We start from the raw sequence: 16,440 nt of genomic DNA, 5'->3' as shown, positions 1-16,440 counted from the left end.
TTTTGTTTAACATGCTATTGATCCCTGAGAAGTCTTGAACATCTCACCCGGATGCTTGAACCCCAATAGAAACTTTACCTTGATACCTAAAAGCCAGATATTCTTTAAAGTTGTTCATGATTGTTTGATAACCCTATCCTTACCCTAAAGTTTGACATCCTTAAGCTAATGATCACTTTCTTTATACCTTAACACCTCTAATATATTTGTAACCAGTGATGCTTATCTACTTGATGTTATAATACCTATACATTGTCTACAACCATTGTTTGAAGCCTAGTTTGACATTATTCTTTCATATTATCCAATAGCCCTGCTAAATCTCCTTGTCAAAGTTCTTTTATATGGAAACCTTCCAAATACCCTAATATAGTAAATTCTAGTGGATCATGGCCCTGAGATTTGGTGACATATTCCTAGTATTTCAAAGTTGAACTATAATCCCTTGATAAAAATGTTTACTATTTAAGAGATTTTATTATAAATCGGCATCAGTTTTTGAAATGATTAAAATGTGGATTTCAGTCCCAAAGGGGGATAAATGTGTTCTTTGAATAGTGGATCCGGACTGAGACGCGAGTCATTTCCACACTTATATTGTAGGCTTAAAAGTTGCCTTGGGATCCCATTAATGTTTTAGAACCCAGCGAGGTTCGGGACTACTTCACGGCTGATCACCGGCTGTAATCCGTAGCGTCATAAAATGTTTTTGATTAAGATATGGTTTTGAAAATATTTTGATTCAAGCAAATGATGCCATCACCCAAAATTTCATCTCTTGTTATTATTAGTTATATCTTCGCAATGTCATTCTTTAATATCTCGATTTATGTTTTGTATCGTATTGTTTAGCACTTGTTGAGCATTTGGCTCACTCCTTGCTTTAACCCTGATATTACAGCTAGCAGCTATGGTTAGATTCAAGCAGACAGCACGTAAGACTTGTGACGCCGATGCGTATGTCCGAGCTCAGGTAGAATAAGGGATAGTTTTGTGTGAGGATACGATGCTAAAACTAGTTGTAATAGTTAGTAGTGTTGGGTTGTTCCATACCCTAGACTGTAAGATCTTGGATTTAGATGTATTTACTTTTTTTTAAATATTGTAATAGTTATATATTATGTTTTGTTTAGTTGGGGGTGTGACATAAATAATGGGGAAAATCTCTGTGTGCATTTCTACTTTGAAGTTCGGGGTCGATTAATCTGATGAATGCAAGATGGGTGAAGATATAGTTAAATGATGTCGGTCAATTTGCCCCAGGTACTAAAGTCGGAAGCAAATATAATACCTGAATAAAATACCTGAATAACTTTAATGTGTGACCTGGGTTCCTATGTTTATTTTTCTTTTAGCATTCTTAAATGTATCACGGTTAATTAATGGATAATCCATTGGTCTATAATTGGAGTATATGTAAGTAATGAAGCAGTGTTCTAAGTTGGCATAATTTGATCGGTCGTTAAATGACCTGACCATGTATTTTAACATATCTAGCAAACTATTTATATTAATTTTTGTTTCTTAAATTTACTTTTTTTTATTGTTTGAGGGTGTTAGCTGAAAAAATTTATTAGATAGGGCATTACTAATTTTGAAACAAGAGTAAGAACTATTAAGATAATAATATATTTTATATAATACACAATAAAATATTAAAAAAATATGATAATGATAATAATTTAAATATAAATATAAATAAATAAACTTTACGTGTACTGATGTAGTTTTTTTTATCTTTTAAAATTATTAACCTAAAATTTTTCTATATATCTTTACTTTATTTATATTTTTTAACATTTTACAATTATCAAAAGATTTGCGAAGCATGAAACTTTAAGATTCTGACGTGGTATAAATTAAAATTATCGTAGGTAAATTTTAAGAAAAATGATTATTCACGTATTTTATATAGAAGAAATTTCCATATGCGAAGCACGAGCTATCTTGCTAGTTTTTTTAATAGGTTTTAATATTTCATCCTAGAAAATAAAGAATCTATAACTTGAAAAGATTTTGAGCAAAATGTCGTATTCTTGAGTGAAGAATAAAATAAAATTTGTATTATCACCTACATTATCTATATAAAGTATTTGGGCTTACACAAGTTCGATTTTTACGATCTTCTGGCCCATCCAAAATTCATGAAATTTTCAATAATTTAGAGTATGTGTTGGGTGGTGTCAACCCAAGTAGTAGATCGATTAGATAATAAAAAATTATTTAGTATATAGAATAACTACTTAACTCTATTAGGACCGAGACATTTTGGGGTGAGTCAAAAAATAAATGGCCCAAAACAGGCAATATCATAGTACTGTAGAGTTCTGGCTTACTAGCGGTCCAACAAATGGTTTCAGAGCTAAAAAGGTTACCTTGTGGGGGTTAATGGGCTGCGATATTTAAATATGGGAGGTTACTCTCGGCGTGAATGCCATTGAGGATCTATCGAGTTCGTTGTGACTTTTGCAAGATGTAGACAAATTAATCGTTCATGTAATAACACGGGATATGTGGTTCTTGGATTTGAGGGGATGATTGTTGGATGATGTCAATCCAGGTAACACATCGAGTTACGAGTAGATTATAGAATATTATTTGGTATATAGAACAACCAATTAACTTTATTAGAAATGAGGCATTTTGGCATGTGGCAAAAAATAAATCCATACGGACTACCCCGTAAGCAAAGTGAATAAATGCCCAAAATATCACTTTTTTGAGTCAAATGGCCTTGAATGTCACTTTTTAAAAAGTTTGCCCTAATTGTCACTCTATAACTCAGTTTCAATTCATGTTTTTGTTAAATATAAAAACTCATTCTCATTTAATATTTTTAATAATCAAACACAACTTTAAAATACGTTTTCAATTATTTTTAATTAATGTTATATACTTTCATATCTTTTTATTGGCTCTCAAAAACTTTAAAATTTTAAATTAATTTTTTTAATTCAATCTGGGGACCTATTTTATTTTTTATAACATTTTAGGGTTCACCAATCCCCTTTTGGGTTTTTTTTATCGTAGTTAACCCGCAGCCGCTACCCTTCGGGTGCGCACCGGGTAAACCCTACGGGCTCACGCAATAGCCTTTAGAAATATTAAAAAATAAATTAATAAAAGATACACCGATTTAGGGTTTAGAATTTAGGGCCTAAAACCTAATTTAATAAAGGCTCTAAATCTTAGGAACCAAACTCTAATTATTCATCGTTTTTTATCTTTTAGAGTTAACCAATTCTCAGTTTGGGTTTTAAAATATTAAAATAATTATATATCTGAATAAAATATGAAACAAAATATATGTTAAAATAGAGTTTTAAACTAAAAATATAACATTATCTAGCATTTTTGGCAAAAAAAAAACAAAAAAGACAAAAACGCAAAGACAACCTGCGTTAACTTCAAAAACTAACTTTGAGGTAGCGTTTTACCCCACCTTAACATTAGTTGAAGTTGCGTTTTCAGTATTTTTAATAAAAAATCAAAATGAAACACGCATCTATGTTTATCATTAAAAAGAAAAATACGACACGAAACTTTGTTTTGGAGTGACATTTGTGGCCATCTTTTTCCAAAATGACATTGAGGGTCATTCACTCTCAAATTGTGACATATGAGGCCAACACCCAAGCAAAGTCAACTGTATAACAACCTAAAAATAGATGAAAATATACTGTTAAGATTTTGTTTTAGAGGATTACTCAGTTTAGAAGTCTCGATTAATTGTACTTATAATAAAATAATAAAATACGTTTATTACCAGAATAGGGATCAGATTTTATTATTGGATTTTAACATAAAATAGAGACTTTCTTAAAAAAACAGAAGATGGAATTTTTAATTTAACTTGAGTTGAAATCTAGAATGATATGTTTTTATAATGAATTGATATAAAGCGTTACAGCTAAAAAGGGGTAATTGGATGGTTATTTAAATAGAATTGCCATGTTATTATTGAAAAAAAGAGGACTTTAGTGAGAAAATTTGAGAAGATAATGTATTTTAACAGAAAAAGACAATTGTTGAGTTATTAATGATTATAGTATTATTATTATATTTTATCAAATAGACTGTTATGCCCAAAATTTGGCACTGGATTGAATTGGGTCAAACGCGGGCTGGTTACAAGTCAAACTCAGTGTTACATTGAAGAGGACTAGAACGCGTCTAGCTAAAGAGGACGCGCCTGATTTGGGAAGGATATGTTACGAGGCAAGATGAGTGCATTGTCAAGAAAGGACGCGCCCGGGAAATATGGACGCGTCGATGTCTTTGAAAGTGCTTAGCAGATGAAATCTTATGGCGATGGAAGCTGTAGGACGCGCCTACTTTAACGATGACGCGTCATAGGAAGTGAGATGCTGTGCATGATGGTTTAGAGGATACAGTGCAAGTCTAATAAGGTTGAGGACGCGCCCTAAGTTCTAGGACGCCTCCTGTGTTTGTTCTATGTGTTCTTAATGGTGACTTCAGGAAAAAGCTTTCCTGGAGAGGGGTAATGGAGGTCATTTTTACTAATGTATTTGTTGCAGGTACTCTTTGAAGAATTCCCTCCTTGAGACGGTCAAGAAGGGGGATGTCCGTGAAAAGCTTGAAGGCCTCCAGGGGTATGCCTGATGATTGAAGGTCTCCTCTTGTATTCAACGGGTGTCCTAGTTGGGGATGCGGGGTCAACTTTGGTGTGTGCTTTGGGAGCTCTGTTCTTGTATTCAACGGGTGTCCTCGTTGAAGAACTTTGGAGTTATCCTACACTTTGCACCCAAGAGCTTGGGATCACCTGTCCTGCTATCTGGTGGGTTATCCTCATTCGGGGGAGAGGGACGCGTCTGGCACTTGCGGTGAACCGTGGCTATACCTGCGTTCGTAAATCAAGGGAGATAGCTGTAGCGGAGTGTTATCCTTGCGCAGGGAGATGCACTATCCGTGAAGTCCTGCGGTTACGGACGAGCCTTGGGCCTTCGCGGTTGGGTCTCATAGTTGGACATTCCTAAAGCTAGCGGAAGACGGATATTGGATGGGCTTCTACTGGACTTAGGAATAAGAAGTCTAAACCTATCAGACTTCTTGTTCTACGAGAACTACGTCAGGCTTGATCCCTATATAAAGGGTACGTAGGCACATTGAGAGGGTAAGAAGTTGAGAGCTGATAAGAGAGCGACCACTTACTCTGATCAATCTCAGCTTAAAACAACCACAATCAACCACACACCGCTTAAGTTTTCGACAAAGAACCACCGTCACAGGTCTTAGTTCCGGCGAGAAACCTTAATCTTTGTTGTTACCAGATTCTCCCGTCAACAAATTGGCGCTAGAAGGAGGGGTGCTAATTAAGGTCGTAATCTTAGGAGGAAAAGATGTCTTACAATCGTGATGGAAGTTCTCATGATGGAAGTGACAACATGTCTGAAGGAGAAGGCGGGGGACGCTATACTCGCCATAAACCTTACGTTCCCAAAAACATGGCGGATCCACTAAGAGCTCCGGATGTGGGGGGACCTCCAGTTCTCATCAGCAACGCTGATATCTTGGAGAAATTGTATCGCATGGGGGATACTCTTAACAGTTTTAGCTCAAGGCTGAACACGGTGGAGCGTCGAAGGACGAGGAGAGGTCGTCGTTTCCCCCGTCACGGTCATGCCTTGGGAAAAGCCCCTGTTGTTGAAGGAGATACCCAGGGGAACGGGGAAAACCCGCGAAATACTCCACGGCGCTTGGAGTACTCTGATGATGTAGAGCTTATTGTGGAGCTTGCGGATGAGGACACTGATGGCAGAGAAAGGCCTCGCCTGGGTAACCAGGTAGTGCCACACCCGCATAGGTCTGGGCGTACGATGGACGAGCGTCGTCGTGCGGAGAACACCCAAAATCAAGACGAGGAAGGAAGGGATCTTTCAGCCTTGAAAAGGAGGCTTGGCATAAGGTTGGAAGATGACGATTTGAGGATGTTGCTGGTAGAATGGACAAAAAGAAGGAAACACCGGAGAAGCGAGGCCCCGTGACACGACGCGTGTGCCCCCCACATTCCAAAGGGATGACGGGGCGCGGCACCGCGATCACGAGCATGCCCCTCCGTGAGGAAGGCCCGGGAATTACTACCGGGGATATCAGATGAATGGACGAGGAAGAATGTGATATCAATATGGAAGAGCACCCTACAATGGTAGGAGAGGTGGAGCACACTCCGCTGGAGAAGCCCCCACCGTTGTTCCCGTAGCTTCCCACAGTGCTTCTGGTAATGGGTCTGGGGCGTGTCCTCATGACCAGGACGGCGGGCGAATTTCGGTAAGAATGCAGAACAATGATGAAATTCCTCGACACGGTCAAGATGAACCTCGCGTACGGGAAAATATTCAAAACCAAAATGGTAACATGCCACAGCCGCAGCCTCAGGGCGAGGGGCGGCGAGATCCTCCGCCACACCCGGGGGGCAATCAAGAGGAATTTCAGCAAGTCGCAGAGCAACCCCAACAGCCTAATGTTCAAACCATTCCGTGGTTAGGGACGTTTAATATGAACGACCTCAAGAGGTTGCTCAACCATCTTGAGGGAGGAAGAGTAACGGCGACTGCGCAAGCTCCTTCTCCTTTTGCTGCTGTCGTGAGGGAGGCGCAATTGCCCGCAGGATACAGGAACATAACCAATGACTTGCGTTTCCATGGGAACTCTGATCCTGTGGAATTCCTAGGGCGTTTTAACATTGAAATGGACGTATATCAAGTACCTGATTTGGCTCGATGTCGTCTCCTGGTAGCCACTTTTAGAGAAGGCGCTCAGCAGTGGTTCCAAAAGCTTGGTCCAGGTGTGATCACATCCTGGGAACAGATGAAAACTTTGTTTTTGACACAATTCTAAGCCGCGGTGAAGTACACACCACCTATTACCACGCTGGCTAATGTGAAACAAAAGGAAGGAGAAAGTTTGACTTTGTATTTCAAGAGGTTTAATGCAGAATCCACTTTGGTGAGGGGTGTAACTGATGAAACACTGAAAATACTACTTATAGTTGGGTTGCGTGTGGGGACGGATTTCTGGAAGCACCTACAAGGGAAGGACCCAGTGTCACTAGCTGATGTGCTTGTGCAGGCGGAGTCATTCAAAGCAATCGAGCAGTCGCTTGCAGAAATAAAAAAGAATGACAATACCCATAACTCCAAGGGGCGATCCAAGAGAAGGGACAGATCTTTGAGCCCAGATTATTGGCGAAATGCCAGAAGCCCTAACAGGGTGAACACTGTAAGCTCGCGAAGAGAATGGAGCCCACCGTCGAACTACGAGAGGAGGGTCAATAATTATACACCACTGGCAGGGTCCATTGATCATATCTTCGAGGTAAATAAGGATAGAGGAATCTTCAAGAAGCCCGACCGTCTTACTTCATGGCAGAGCAGAGACAAAAAGAAGTATTATGACTACCATGAGTCTTCTGGCCATGACACACATGAGTGTCGTCACCTACAGGATGAGATTGAGGAATTGATCAAGGCTGGATACCTAGGAGAATGGATTGACAAGGTAAAGCGACGCAGGGGACTTGATGACAAGGTTAAGGATGAAAGACAGCCCCCGCGGGCGGAGGATGTTGAAAAAATTAGCAGAGGTCAAGTTTTAGAGGGCTGGCAGTATCAGGGCAAATTTTGGAGGACACCCTTTCGTTGGCGATAGTAATCGAGCACTGGAGAGAAACGCGAGAGAAGCGCGACATTCCCCGCTCACCAACATCCACAGCTTGGAAGATAGACCCCCGAAGGTCTTTAAGGGAGAGTCCGCTGATATTACGTTCAAGGAAAAAGAATCTAGGTGGGTGCATCATCCTCACAACGATGCGCTGGTGATTACCATGCTTATTGGGCCAATGAACGTACATCGAGTCTTCTTGGATAATGGGAGTTCTACAAATATCTTGTACTACAGCACCTACAAAAAGCTGGGTTTCCCAGATAGCGACATGTATTTCGAAGATGCGCACATCTATGGCTTTACTGGGGAAGCAGTGAGAGTTATGGGTTCGGTCAGGCTTCCCGTCATGCTTGGGGAAGGAGCTTTGTCGGTTACTCAGATGATAGATTTCAAGGTGCTAGATCAGGATTCCGCGCACAATGTGCTGGTCGGCAGACCTTGGTTGCGAGCGTTCAGGGTGATAACCTCGATACACCACTTAATGATAAAGTTCCCAACGCCAAACGGAATTGGCAGTCTGAGAGGGTCACAGTATGAATCACGCGACTTCTATCACAAGGCTGTCAAGGAATTCCGTAGAAGAAGGTATGAAGGGAAAGGACTCCCATTTGAGGATGTAGAAGATATTCATACAAAACCAAGTGGAGAGGTCCATGCCCACTATTTCGTTGAAGGCCCCGAAAAGGAAGAAACCTACGTCTTTGGAAACTCTTTTTTGACGCGGGGACGTGTTTCGAAGATCCGTAGTGTGGAAGAAGTGGTGGTGAACCCTGTAGAGGCAATCATACAGAAAGAGGTTAACGGGGAAAAGTTGGAAGGAAGAAGTGAGATTTTGCAAGGTCTCGGGAATAACTTCAAGGTGGATGCTCCTCGAAAGAAGGACGCGCCCTTGAATGAAATTGAGGTTGATGCTCCTCCAAACGAGGACGCGCCCTCAAATGCAAAAGTGGAAGTCGAAGACCCCCGAGACTTTGATTTCGATTTGGATCCCCGCCGAAAAGACGGGACCGGCCGAAGACACAATATCTATTCCAGTTGATAAAGATGACCCGAGCAAGGTTTTGAAAGTGGGATCCCAGTTGGATGATGAGATGAGAGGAAGTCTTACCCGTTTCTAATTGCAAATCTTGATGTCTTCACATGGAGTCATTCAGATATGATAGGAATTGACCCGGAAGTAATGTGTCACCGTTTGAATATCCTCCCGAATTGCAAGAGCATACGTCAGAAACGCCGCCCATTAAGTGGAGAAAGGGCGATAGCATTAAAAGAAGAAGTAGACCGGTTATTGGAGGTGGGGTTGATCAAAGAATCGTTCTACCCCGAATGGCTTGCAAATCCAGTACTGGTGAAGAAACCGAATGGGAAGTGGAGGACATGTATGGATTTTACAGATCTCAATAAGGCCTGTCCAAAGGACAGCTTCCCGCTGCCAAGAATCGATCAGTTGGTTGACGCAATGGCGGGGCATGCGTTGTTGAGTTTTATGGATGCATACTCCGATTACAATCAAATTCCGATGTATGGCCCCGATCAAGAACATACATCTTTCATTACGGACAGGGGGTTATACTATTACATAGGAATGTCATTTGGTTTGATTAATGCTGGCGCAACCTACCAGCGGTTGGTAAACATGATGTTCAAGGATCAAATCGGGAGAACTATGGAAGTGTATGTGGATGATATGCTGGTAAAGTCTGAGGTGGCGAGTGACCACATCAAGCACCTGGTGGAGATGTTTAACATTCTAAGGAGGTTTCGTATGAAATTAAATCCGCAAAAGTGTGTGTTCGGCGTAGAGTCGGGCAAGTTTCTCGGGTTCATTGTCAACCACAGAGGAATTGAGGCCAACCCCGCAAAGATCAAGGCATTAATGGATATGAAATCACCCACCAATGTGAAACAGGTGCAGAGTTTGACTGGGAGAATCGCCGCGTTAAATCGATTTGTTTCCAAGTCATCCGATAGATGCAAAGAATTTTTCAAGGCAATTAAATTAGCAGGAAAAGACTTTGTATGGACGTCAGAATGTGAAGAGGCTTTCAAAAGAATCAAGGAGCAACTGGGAAACCCTCCCATGTTGTCAAAGCTGTTGGATGGGGAATCTCTAATACTGTACCTCGCAGTGTCTGAATATTCAATCAGTGCAGTTCTGGTAAGAGAGGAAGATGGGCAGCAATCACCAGTGTACTACGTGAGTAAGCGGTTACACGATGCTGAAACTCGCTACACAAGCATGGAGAAACTGGTTTACGCCCTGATTCTTGCATCAAGAAAACTGCGGCCGTATTTTCAGGCCCATAGAGTTGAAGTTCGTACAGCGTACCCACTGCGACAGGTCCTGCATAAACCAGAGTCATCAGGCAGAATGCTGAAATGGGCTGTGGAGTTGGGACAGTTTGATTTGGAATATGTGCCCCGAACAACGATAAAAGGGCAAGCCTTAGCCGATTTCTTGTTGGAATTTGATTCTGAAATTGATGATAAAGCTTTGGTAATGTTACATCCACCTCATGCCGAGGAGACTTTGGAGGAGTCTCTACATCCTTGGTGGATCTTGCATGTGGATGGGGCGGTTAACAATGGAGGAGCAGGTACGGGTATAGTACTTGTGTCTCTAGAAGGCCACCATCTGATGAGCGTAATTCATTTCAAGTTTTATGCAACCAATAATGATGCGGAGTATGAAGCGCTGATTAATGGCCTAAAAATCGCTTTCAAAATGGGGGTGCGAAACTTAATTGCAAGAAGTGACTCAGAGTTGGTAGTGAATCAGGTGAACGGGGGATTTCAGGCACGAGGCCCGCGAACAGAATTATACTTGAGATGTGCACAGCGCCTGATTGGAATGTTCAAAGAAGTTAGATTGGAATGTGTTCCGCGGGAGAAGAATAGTAATGCGGATGCTCTGGCAAAAATGGGGTCGCAACAAGAGGCTGTGTTATTAGGATCCATCCCCCTTGAAATCCAGGAGATTCCTAGTATCCCAGAGATAGAAACTATGTAAGTGGATGAGGCTCCCAAGGAAACATGGATGACGCCCATTCTAGCTTACATTCGCAAGGGAATACTCCCTGAGGATAAGTTTAAGGCTCGCCGACTCCGCTATCAGGCTGCAAGATATGTGATATACAACGAAGTCCTATACAAGAGAGGGTTCAACCAACCTCTACTTAGATGTGTTGAAGAAGAAGAAGGAAATTACATCCTGAGAGAAGTACATGAAGAAATCTGTGGCAATCACTCGGGGGTAGCTCGTTGGCAATGAAAGTTTTGCGCCGGGGATATTATTGACCCACAATGAAAGAAGATGCTACAAATTTTGTCAAGTCATGTGATCGCTGCCAGCGCTTTGCAAACTACTCATCTATGCCGGCGACACTCTTGACGCCTATGGCAAGCCCGTGGCCGTTCGCCATGTGGGGAATTGATCTTATCGGAGAATTGCCGAAAGCTAAAGTTACGTCAAGTATGTAGTGGTTGCAGTCGATTACTTTACTAAATGGACGGAAGCTATGCCACTGGCTACTATTATCGCAAAGAAAATCAGGGATTTTGTTTTCAACTCCATCGTATGTAGGTTTGGAATCCCTTACAAGCTTGTCTCCGACAATGGAAAGTAGTTTGATAGCAAAGAGTTGCGACAACTATGTGAGGAGTTGAAAATCAAGAAGGAGTTTGCAGCAGTCTATCATCCTCAAAGCAATGGACAGACAGAAGCTGTTAACAAAATAATAAAGCATACCCTCAAAACCAAACTAGAGGAATGCAAAGGGAATTGGCCTGAAGAACTCCCGAAGGTGATGTGGTCATACAAAACTATGCCACGATCTACTACAGGAGAGACGCCGTTTATGCTGACTTATGGCTACGAAGCTATGGTCCATGTGGAAGTTGGATCGGGATCACTTCGCAGAGATTGTTACAGGAAAGAAGAGGCTGAGTTTAATCAAAGGCTTCATTTAGATCTCTTAGAGGAGACGAGGGAAAATTCCCGGCTAAGGCTAGCGGCGTATCAGCAACGCGCCGCAAGGTATTATAACAAGAAGGTAAAAGGACAATTGTTGAAGGTGGGAGATTTGGTACTTAGGAAAGTGATGCCCAATACAAAGAAACCCCAATATGGAGTGTTTGGAGCTAATTGGGAAGGACCGTACAGAATAAAGTCCATCATGTGGAAGAGGACTTATCACCTTGAAGATATGGAAGGGAAGCTGGTTCTGCGGGCTTGGAATGCGGAACATCTCCGAAAGTATTACCAGTAAGGCGCGGCTTTGGCCCCTTACGTACCTCTTTTATTATTTTGGGTTATGCCCAGATTATAGGCTAGAATTAAATAAATTCCTCCTAGCCTAGGGGGTAGTGCATGTACTACTTACCTTGGAACTAGTTGAAGGGTCATTTTTTAAAAATTTATCTCCCCACAGAGCATAGTAGCCATGGGACTGGTGCACTTTTGACACCAGAGCGCATTATAAATAAAATCTTTGAAATTTTTTCAAAAAAAAGTTATTTGCTTTGTTTACTTGGTTGCATGAAGCGTCTTAACCATAGGACGCGTCCTGATTGATGGTTTTATGCGAATGCTAACTGAATTAATGGTTGACAAAAGGATTAATAAAACTCAAAGTGAAACTAAGAAGTGTTCTATTTCCAAGAACGCGCCCAAGTTGTCTTGGTTGATACTCTTTGGACTGAATGTTACTGTAACTTTGGTAAAACATGATTCAAAAGGAAAAGTCCTTGTTTAGGATGCGTCCTAGCTGAAGGAGGATGAGTTTTAAATCAAAGGTGAGGCGCGTCAAAACCATAAGACGCGCCCAATTGTGCCTTGTACCTTGATTAAATATGCAGGTATAACATGGTGTTATGCTCATATGTTTTTGCAAACAAAAATATTCATTAAATAACTAAAAGACGCGTCCAGTCAAGGAGGACGCGCCCAAGACGGTTGTTTGCTTGACTTGTGATAGTCAAAAAAGACGCATCCTAATAATAAGACGCATCCATGTGAATGGCAAAATAGAATGCTTAAGTAAAAGTATGCATGGTTAAGGCAAAGAGGTTTTATAAAAAAAGTGCAGGCGAATGAAGTTCAAAAATAGATACTACAACTTGCAAGGCTTCAAGGGGCCCGCACCCTTAAAATAGTTCAAGTGCATAAAAGATAAAGGACGCGTCCTAAGCAGGAGGCGCGTCATGTGGCTTGTCTTGGTCTTCCGCAGGGGGAGGCTGAGTCTGAAGCGGAGCAAGATCAGGGGACGCGTCCTCTTCCTCTAAGCCCAGAAAAATCCTTTTGTTCTTGATGGAGTCTGCGGCCCTGACCCTGAAATCATTTACCCATATCTGGGTATCTGCATCAAAATTTAAAAATGTATAACCTGGGTCGTTGGCAATGAACCCAGAGCACCATTCTTCAAACCCGGCCTGAAAGCCGTGTTGGTAAACTAGCTTCTTCTCCTCTGTCCATCCATACAGCCTATCATCATTTAGGGTGTCAAGCTCCAGCTGCAGAGTGGAATTCAGCGCAATGACACTGTCCATTTGCTTCTCCATTGAGGAGACATTGCCCTCCAACACCGCTTTTTCCGTTTCTAGACGCGTCCTCTCCCCCTCCAGACGTTTGATCTCAGCATCTTTTTCTTGGACAAGCAGGGTAATGTATCTCTCCAGGGATTTAACTTTGTCTTCAGCCTGGCTCTTTGCAGTATCTGTAGCAGCAAGACAGCCCTAAGCCTGGCAGCCATATTAGTACTCTGCCTGGCATGCAGGTGAAACTCGGCTGCAGCCCTGACCATAGCCTCCTCTGTTTGTTGCTCAGTCCTGAAGGTCCAACCTCTCACTTCGTCCTCGGAAAAGTCACCAACCGAGGACGCGGCCAGCTATCTGAGAACGAAAGACTGGTCATCAGGAACAGTCTTTTGACGCTTTGAGGGCGCGTCCTCCACCCTTTCGGGAATGTCTAGCACAGTGGTGTCGATTATCTTGGGTGGAGGAGAAGGAGTTGCAACAGGAGGGGGGTTTTTGCCTTTGGATCAACCTTTGTAGGAGCCTGTTTTTTGGCCCTTAGCTTTTTGGAGGCCCCAATTGCGAATCCTTTGGGAAGAGAGGCCATATCTGTGATATAAACATGAAAAGGTATTAGTTAAGTACAAGAAGACGCGTCTAGGAAACAAGACGCGCCAATATCATGATATAGAATTCTACATGCATGACAGATATAGATGAATGCAAAGATGTATAAATGAGTGTGAGAATGACACGTCCTAAAAAGGTGACTCATCTTACCTAAGACACTTTTTGTAATAAAGAGACGCGCCCGTGGGGTAGGGCGCGCCCAAGGTGATAGCGCATATGTAAAGTAACGACTATGAATCAGGCTAAAATTAAAGCAGAAAGGTGAGCATAAATATGACGCGTCCTAAAGCCGTGACGTGTCTTACCTATAATAATTTCTTACCTTGCTCTAAATCCACCTTTTTGTTAATGTCTGGCTGAATAATTTTTATGGCTTAGAGCCCTTTGGATTTTTCGGAAGCGGTGAGGATGGGTTTCCCATTATGGAAATCTCGAAATTTGTAGAGAGAACCCACCCGTGGGGACAAAGCTCCTATTTTCTTCAAATTCTCTTCGGTAATCATGTCCTTGAGGTTGAAATGTTTCTCAGCATACTGTAAAACCTTCTCTGCTCTTTTCTTCTTCTTTCCTGTTAGCTCTTTCTGAGTTCTTTTTCTAGAGAAGGGAGAAAAGGTTACAACAAAAGAAAGAGAGAAGGTTATAAAAGAAAGGGTGCGCCCTTATAGAGAGGACGCGTCCAAAACATTGAACTTACTTAGTTCCAAGTTGAAGCGAACGCGCATCTTTTTGACATCATAAATGTAGAAAAATGGCTCCTTCCAGTCCCGTTCATGGCTGATTTTACCTTCATTAAATCCTTTGTTGTTCAACCATTTATTGAAAACCAGGAAGTGGTACCCGGGAATTGATTTCCTGATGCTGTAGAAGAAGCTAAACTCTTTCATCGAGGGCGCGCCCAATCTCAGGTTATGGTACATAATGAACAGAGCCCAGGCTAGCTTGTATGAATTTGGTGATAGTTGGACTGGAGCCACGTCGTACCATTTCAAAATTTTCTTAATGTAGGGGTGTAAGGGCGCGCCCACGCCCAAGGAAATTAACTTTGGAGTAAGCACCATTCTTGGGATCCTTTGGTTCCCAACGTTGAAGATGTGCAGCCTCATGGTTCGAAGAGGGCGCGCCCAGATGCCCTCCATGTCATAGTATTTCATATGCCATTGGATTTCCCAGTCAGTCGCAGTCGAGTCAAGGGCAACACATGCTAGCTTACCTTCTTTCTTCCTTCTGGCATTTTTCTCTGTCTCAGTTAGGGTGCCAAGCCTGGCCCAGTCACAATCCACTTCAACATCTGAAGGTTCCCAATGTTCCAGGGGAGAATCAGATTTCTGAGGGGAAACAGGATATGCCTCGGGGTCAGGAACCCTCTTTTCAAATTCGCTTACACTAAGAGGGGACGCGTCCTGAGAAGGAGCTGCGCCTTGGGAATCTGACGCGTCCTGGGAAAGGGACGCGTCCTCGTCTGAAACAGCTGTTCCACGGGGTTTTTGGCCTGTGGTAGGAACAATTTCATCGTCCGTCCAATCTTCGATGGCGGCCCTAGTATGGAGAACTGGAGTTCTTTGCCTTTTAACTCCCTTCTTTTTCATTCTTGAGCTTATGGGAACATGGTCCATGGAATCGGAGCTGGAATCAGACATTATAGAGCTTCTTGATTTAAGGGAACCAAAGACACGTCTTTCTGCTCTAAGTAAGGAATTCGTCCTGTGGATCTCAGGAAAGTCGGGTTTAAAAGAGATCAGGTGCGGGGAATAGACTCCAATACATTTGTTGAGGGCCTTAAACGGGTGAAATGGTGAGGAAGAAAATGTGTCCTCCAGCTGCCAAATAAGAAATAAACATTTGAGGACGCATCCAAAAAAAAAAGGAAAAAGGAAGAAGATGGTGAATGAACGAATCACAAGGAAGATGCTAGAAATATTTGAGGACGCGTCCTAAGAATTTATCGTGTGAAAATCACTATCGACACGCGTCCTAGTAAGGTGTTGCCCTAATATGACCTTTAGTTAAAACGGTTTAAACATATGCATAAAACAAAGGAAATAAGACGCGCCTTGACGGGAAGACGCGTCATACATGGTTACAATGGTGGAATGTTAATCGACTGTTAGCAATTTGGGGGAAATATGATAAAATCCCAGAAACATGTAGTTGGGAGGTCAGGGAAGCTAAATATGTGATATTTGCCTATACATACACATATACATACAAAAGAGCATGAAGAATAGTGCATGGAAACTCGAAGCATATGAACGGTTTCTTGCTCATTAAAACTAATGTACTTGGCTAAATAAAGAAATAAGAGGAGATTTATGTACCTTTTGAGTTGGGGAGTTGATTGAGCAAGAGAAATCAAGTAATGGGAGGTTAAATCGTCGGGATTTTGAGCCAAAAGCTTGAGAACGGCGGTAATGGTGGTTTCTGGAGAGAAAAAGAGTAAGGTACAATTGTGGGTTGGAGGAAGATATTTATAGAGGATAGTCAGCTTACGTGGGCGACAGCTGTACACCAAGGATATGGATTGAAGGAAAGGTGCGTCCTCTGTCATTGACGCGTCCTGTGAGCCAAATTTTGCTTTTTTGGAAAGAAATTCAAATTTTGTTATCAACTGCAAATGGA

General features: G+C 42.1%; 1 protein-coding gene across 1 annotated transcript; it reads left to right on the top strand.

Moving 5' to 3' along the window:
- Positions 1–11,507: 11,507 nt before the first annotated feature.
- LOC141674612 (uncharacterized) lies at positions 11,508–11,951 on the top strand. The gene has a single exon (XM_074481323.1). The coding sequence runs from the start codon at positions 11,508–11,510 to the stop codon at positions 11,949–11,951; it is 444 nt and encodes a 147-aa protein (XP_074337424.1).
- Positions 11,952–16,440: the final 4,489 nt, after the last annotated feature.

Source organism: Apium graveolens, chromosome 7 (assembly GCF_009905375.1).
Source record: "Apium graveolens cultivar Ventura chromosome 7, ASM990537v1, whole genome shotgun sequence".
NCBI classification, from domain to species: Eukaryota; Viridiplantae; Streptophyta; class Magnoliopsida; order Apiales; family Apiaceae; genus Apium; species Apium graveolens.
The sequence above is the reverse complement of the archived record's forward strand: the minus strand, read 5'-3'. Positions and strand labels throughout refer to the sequence as shown.

What these genes read in the sequence shown, in the direction of transcription:
- LOC141674612 (XM_074481323.1), top strand. Translation starts at nt 11,508, where the DNA reads ATGCCACGATCTACTACAGGAGAGACGCCGTTTATGCTGACTTATGGC.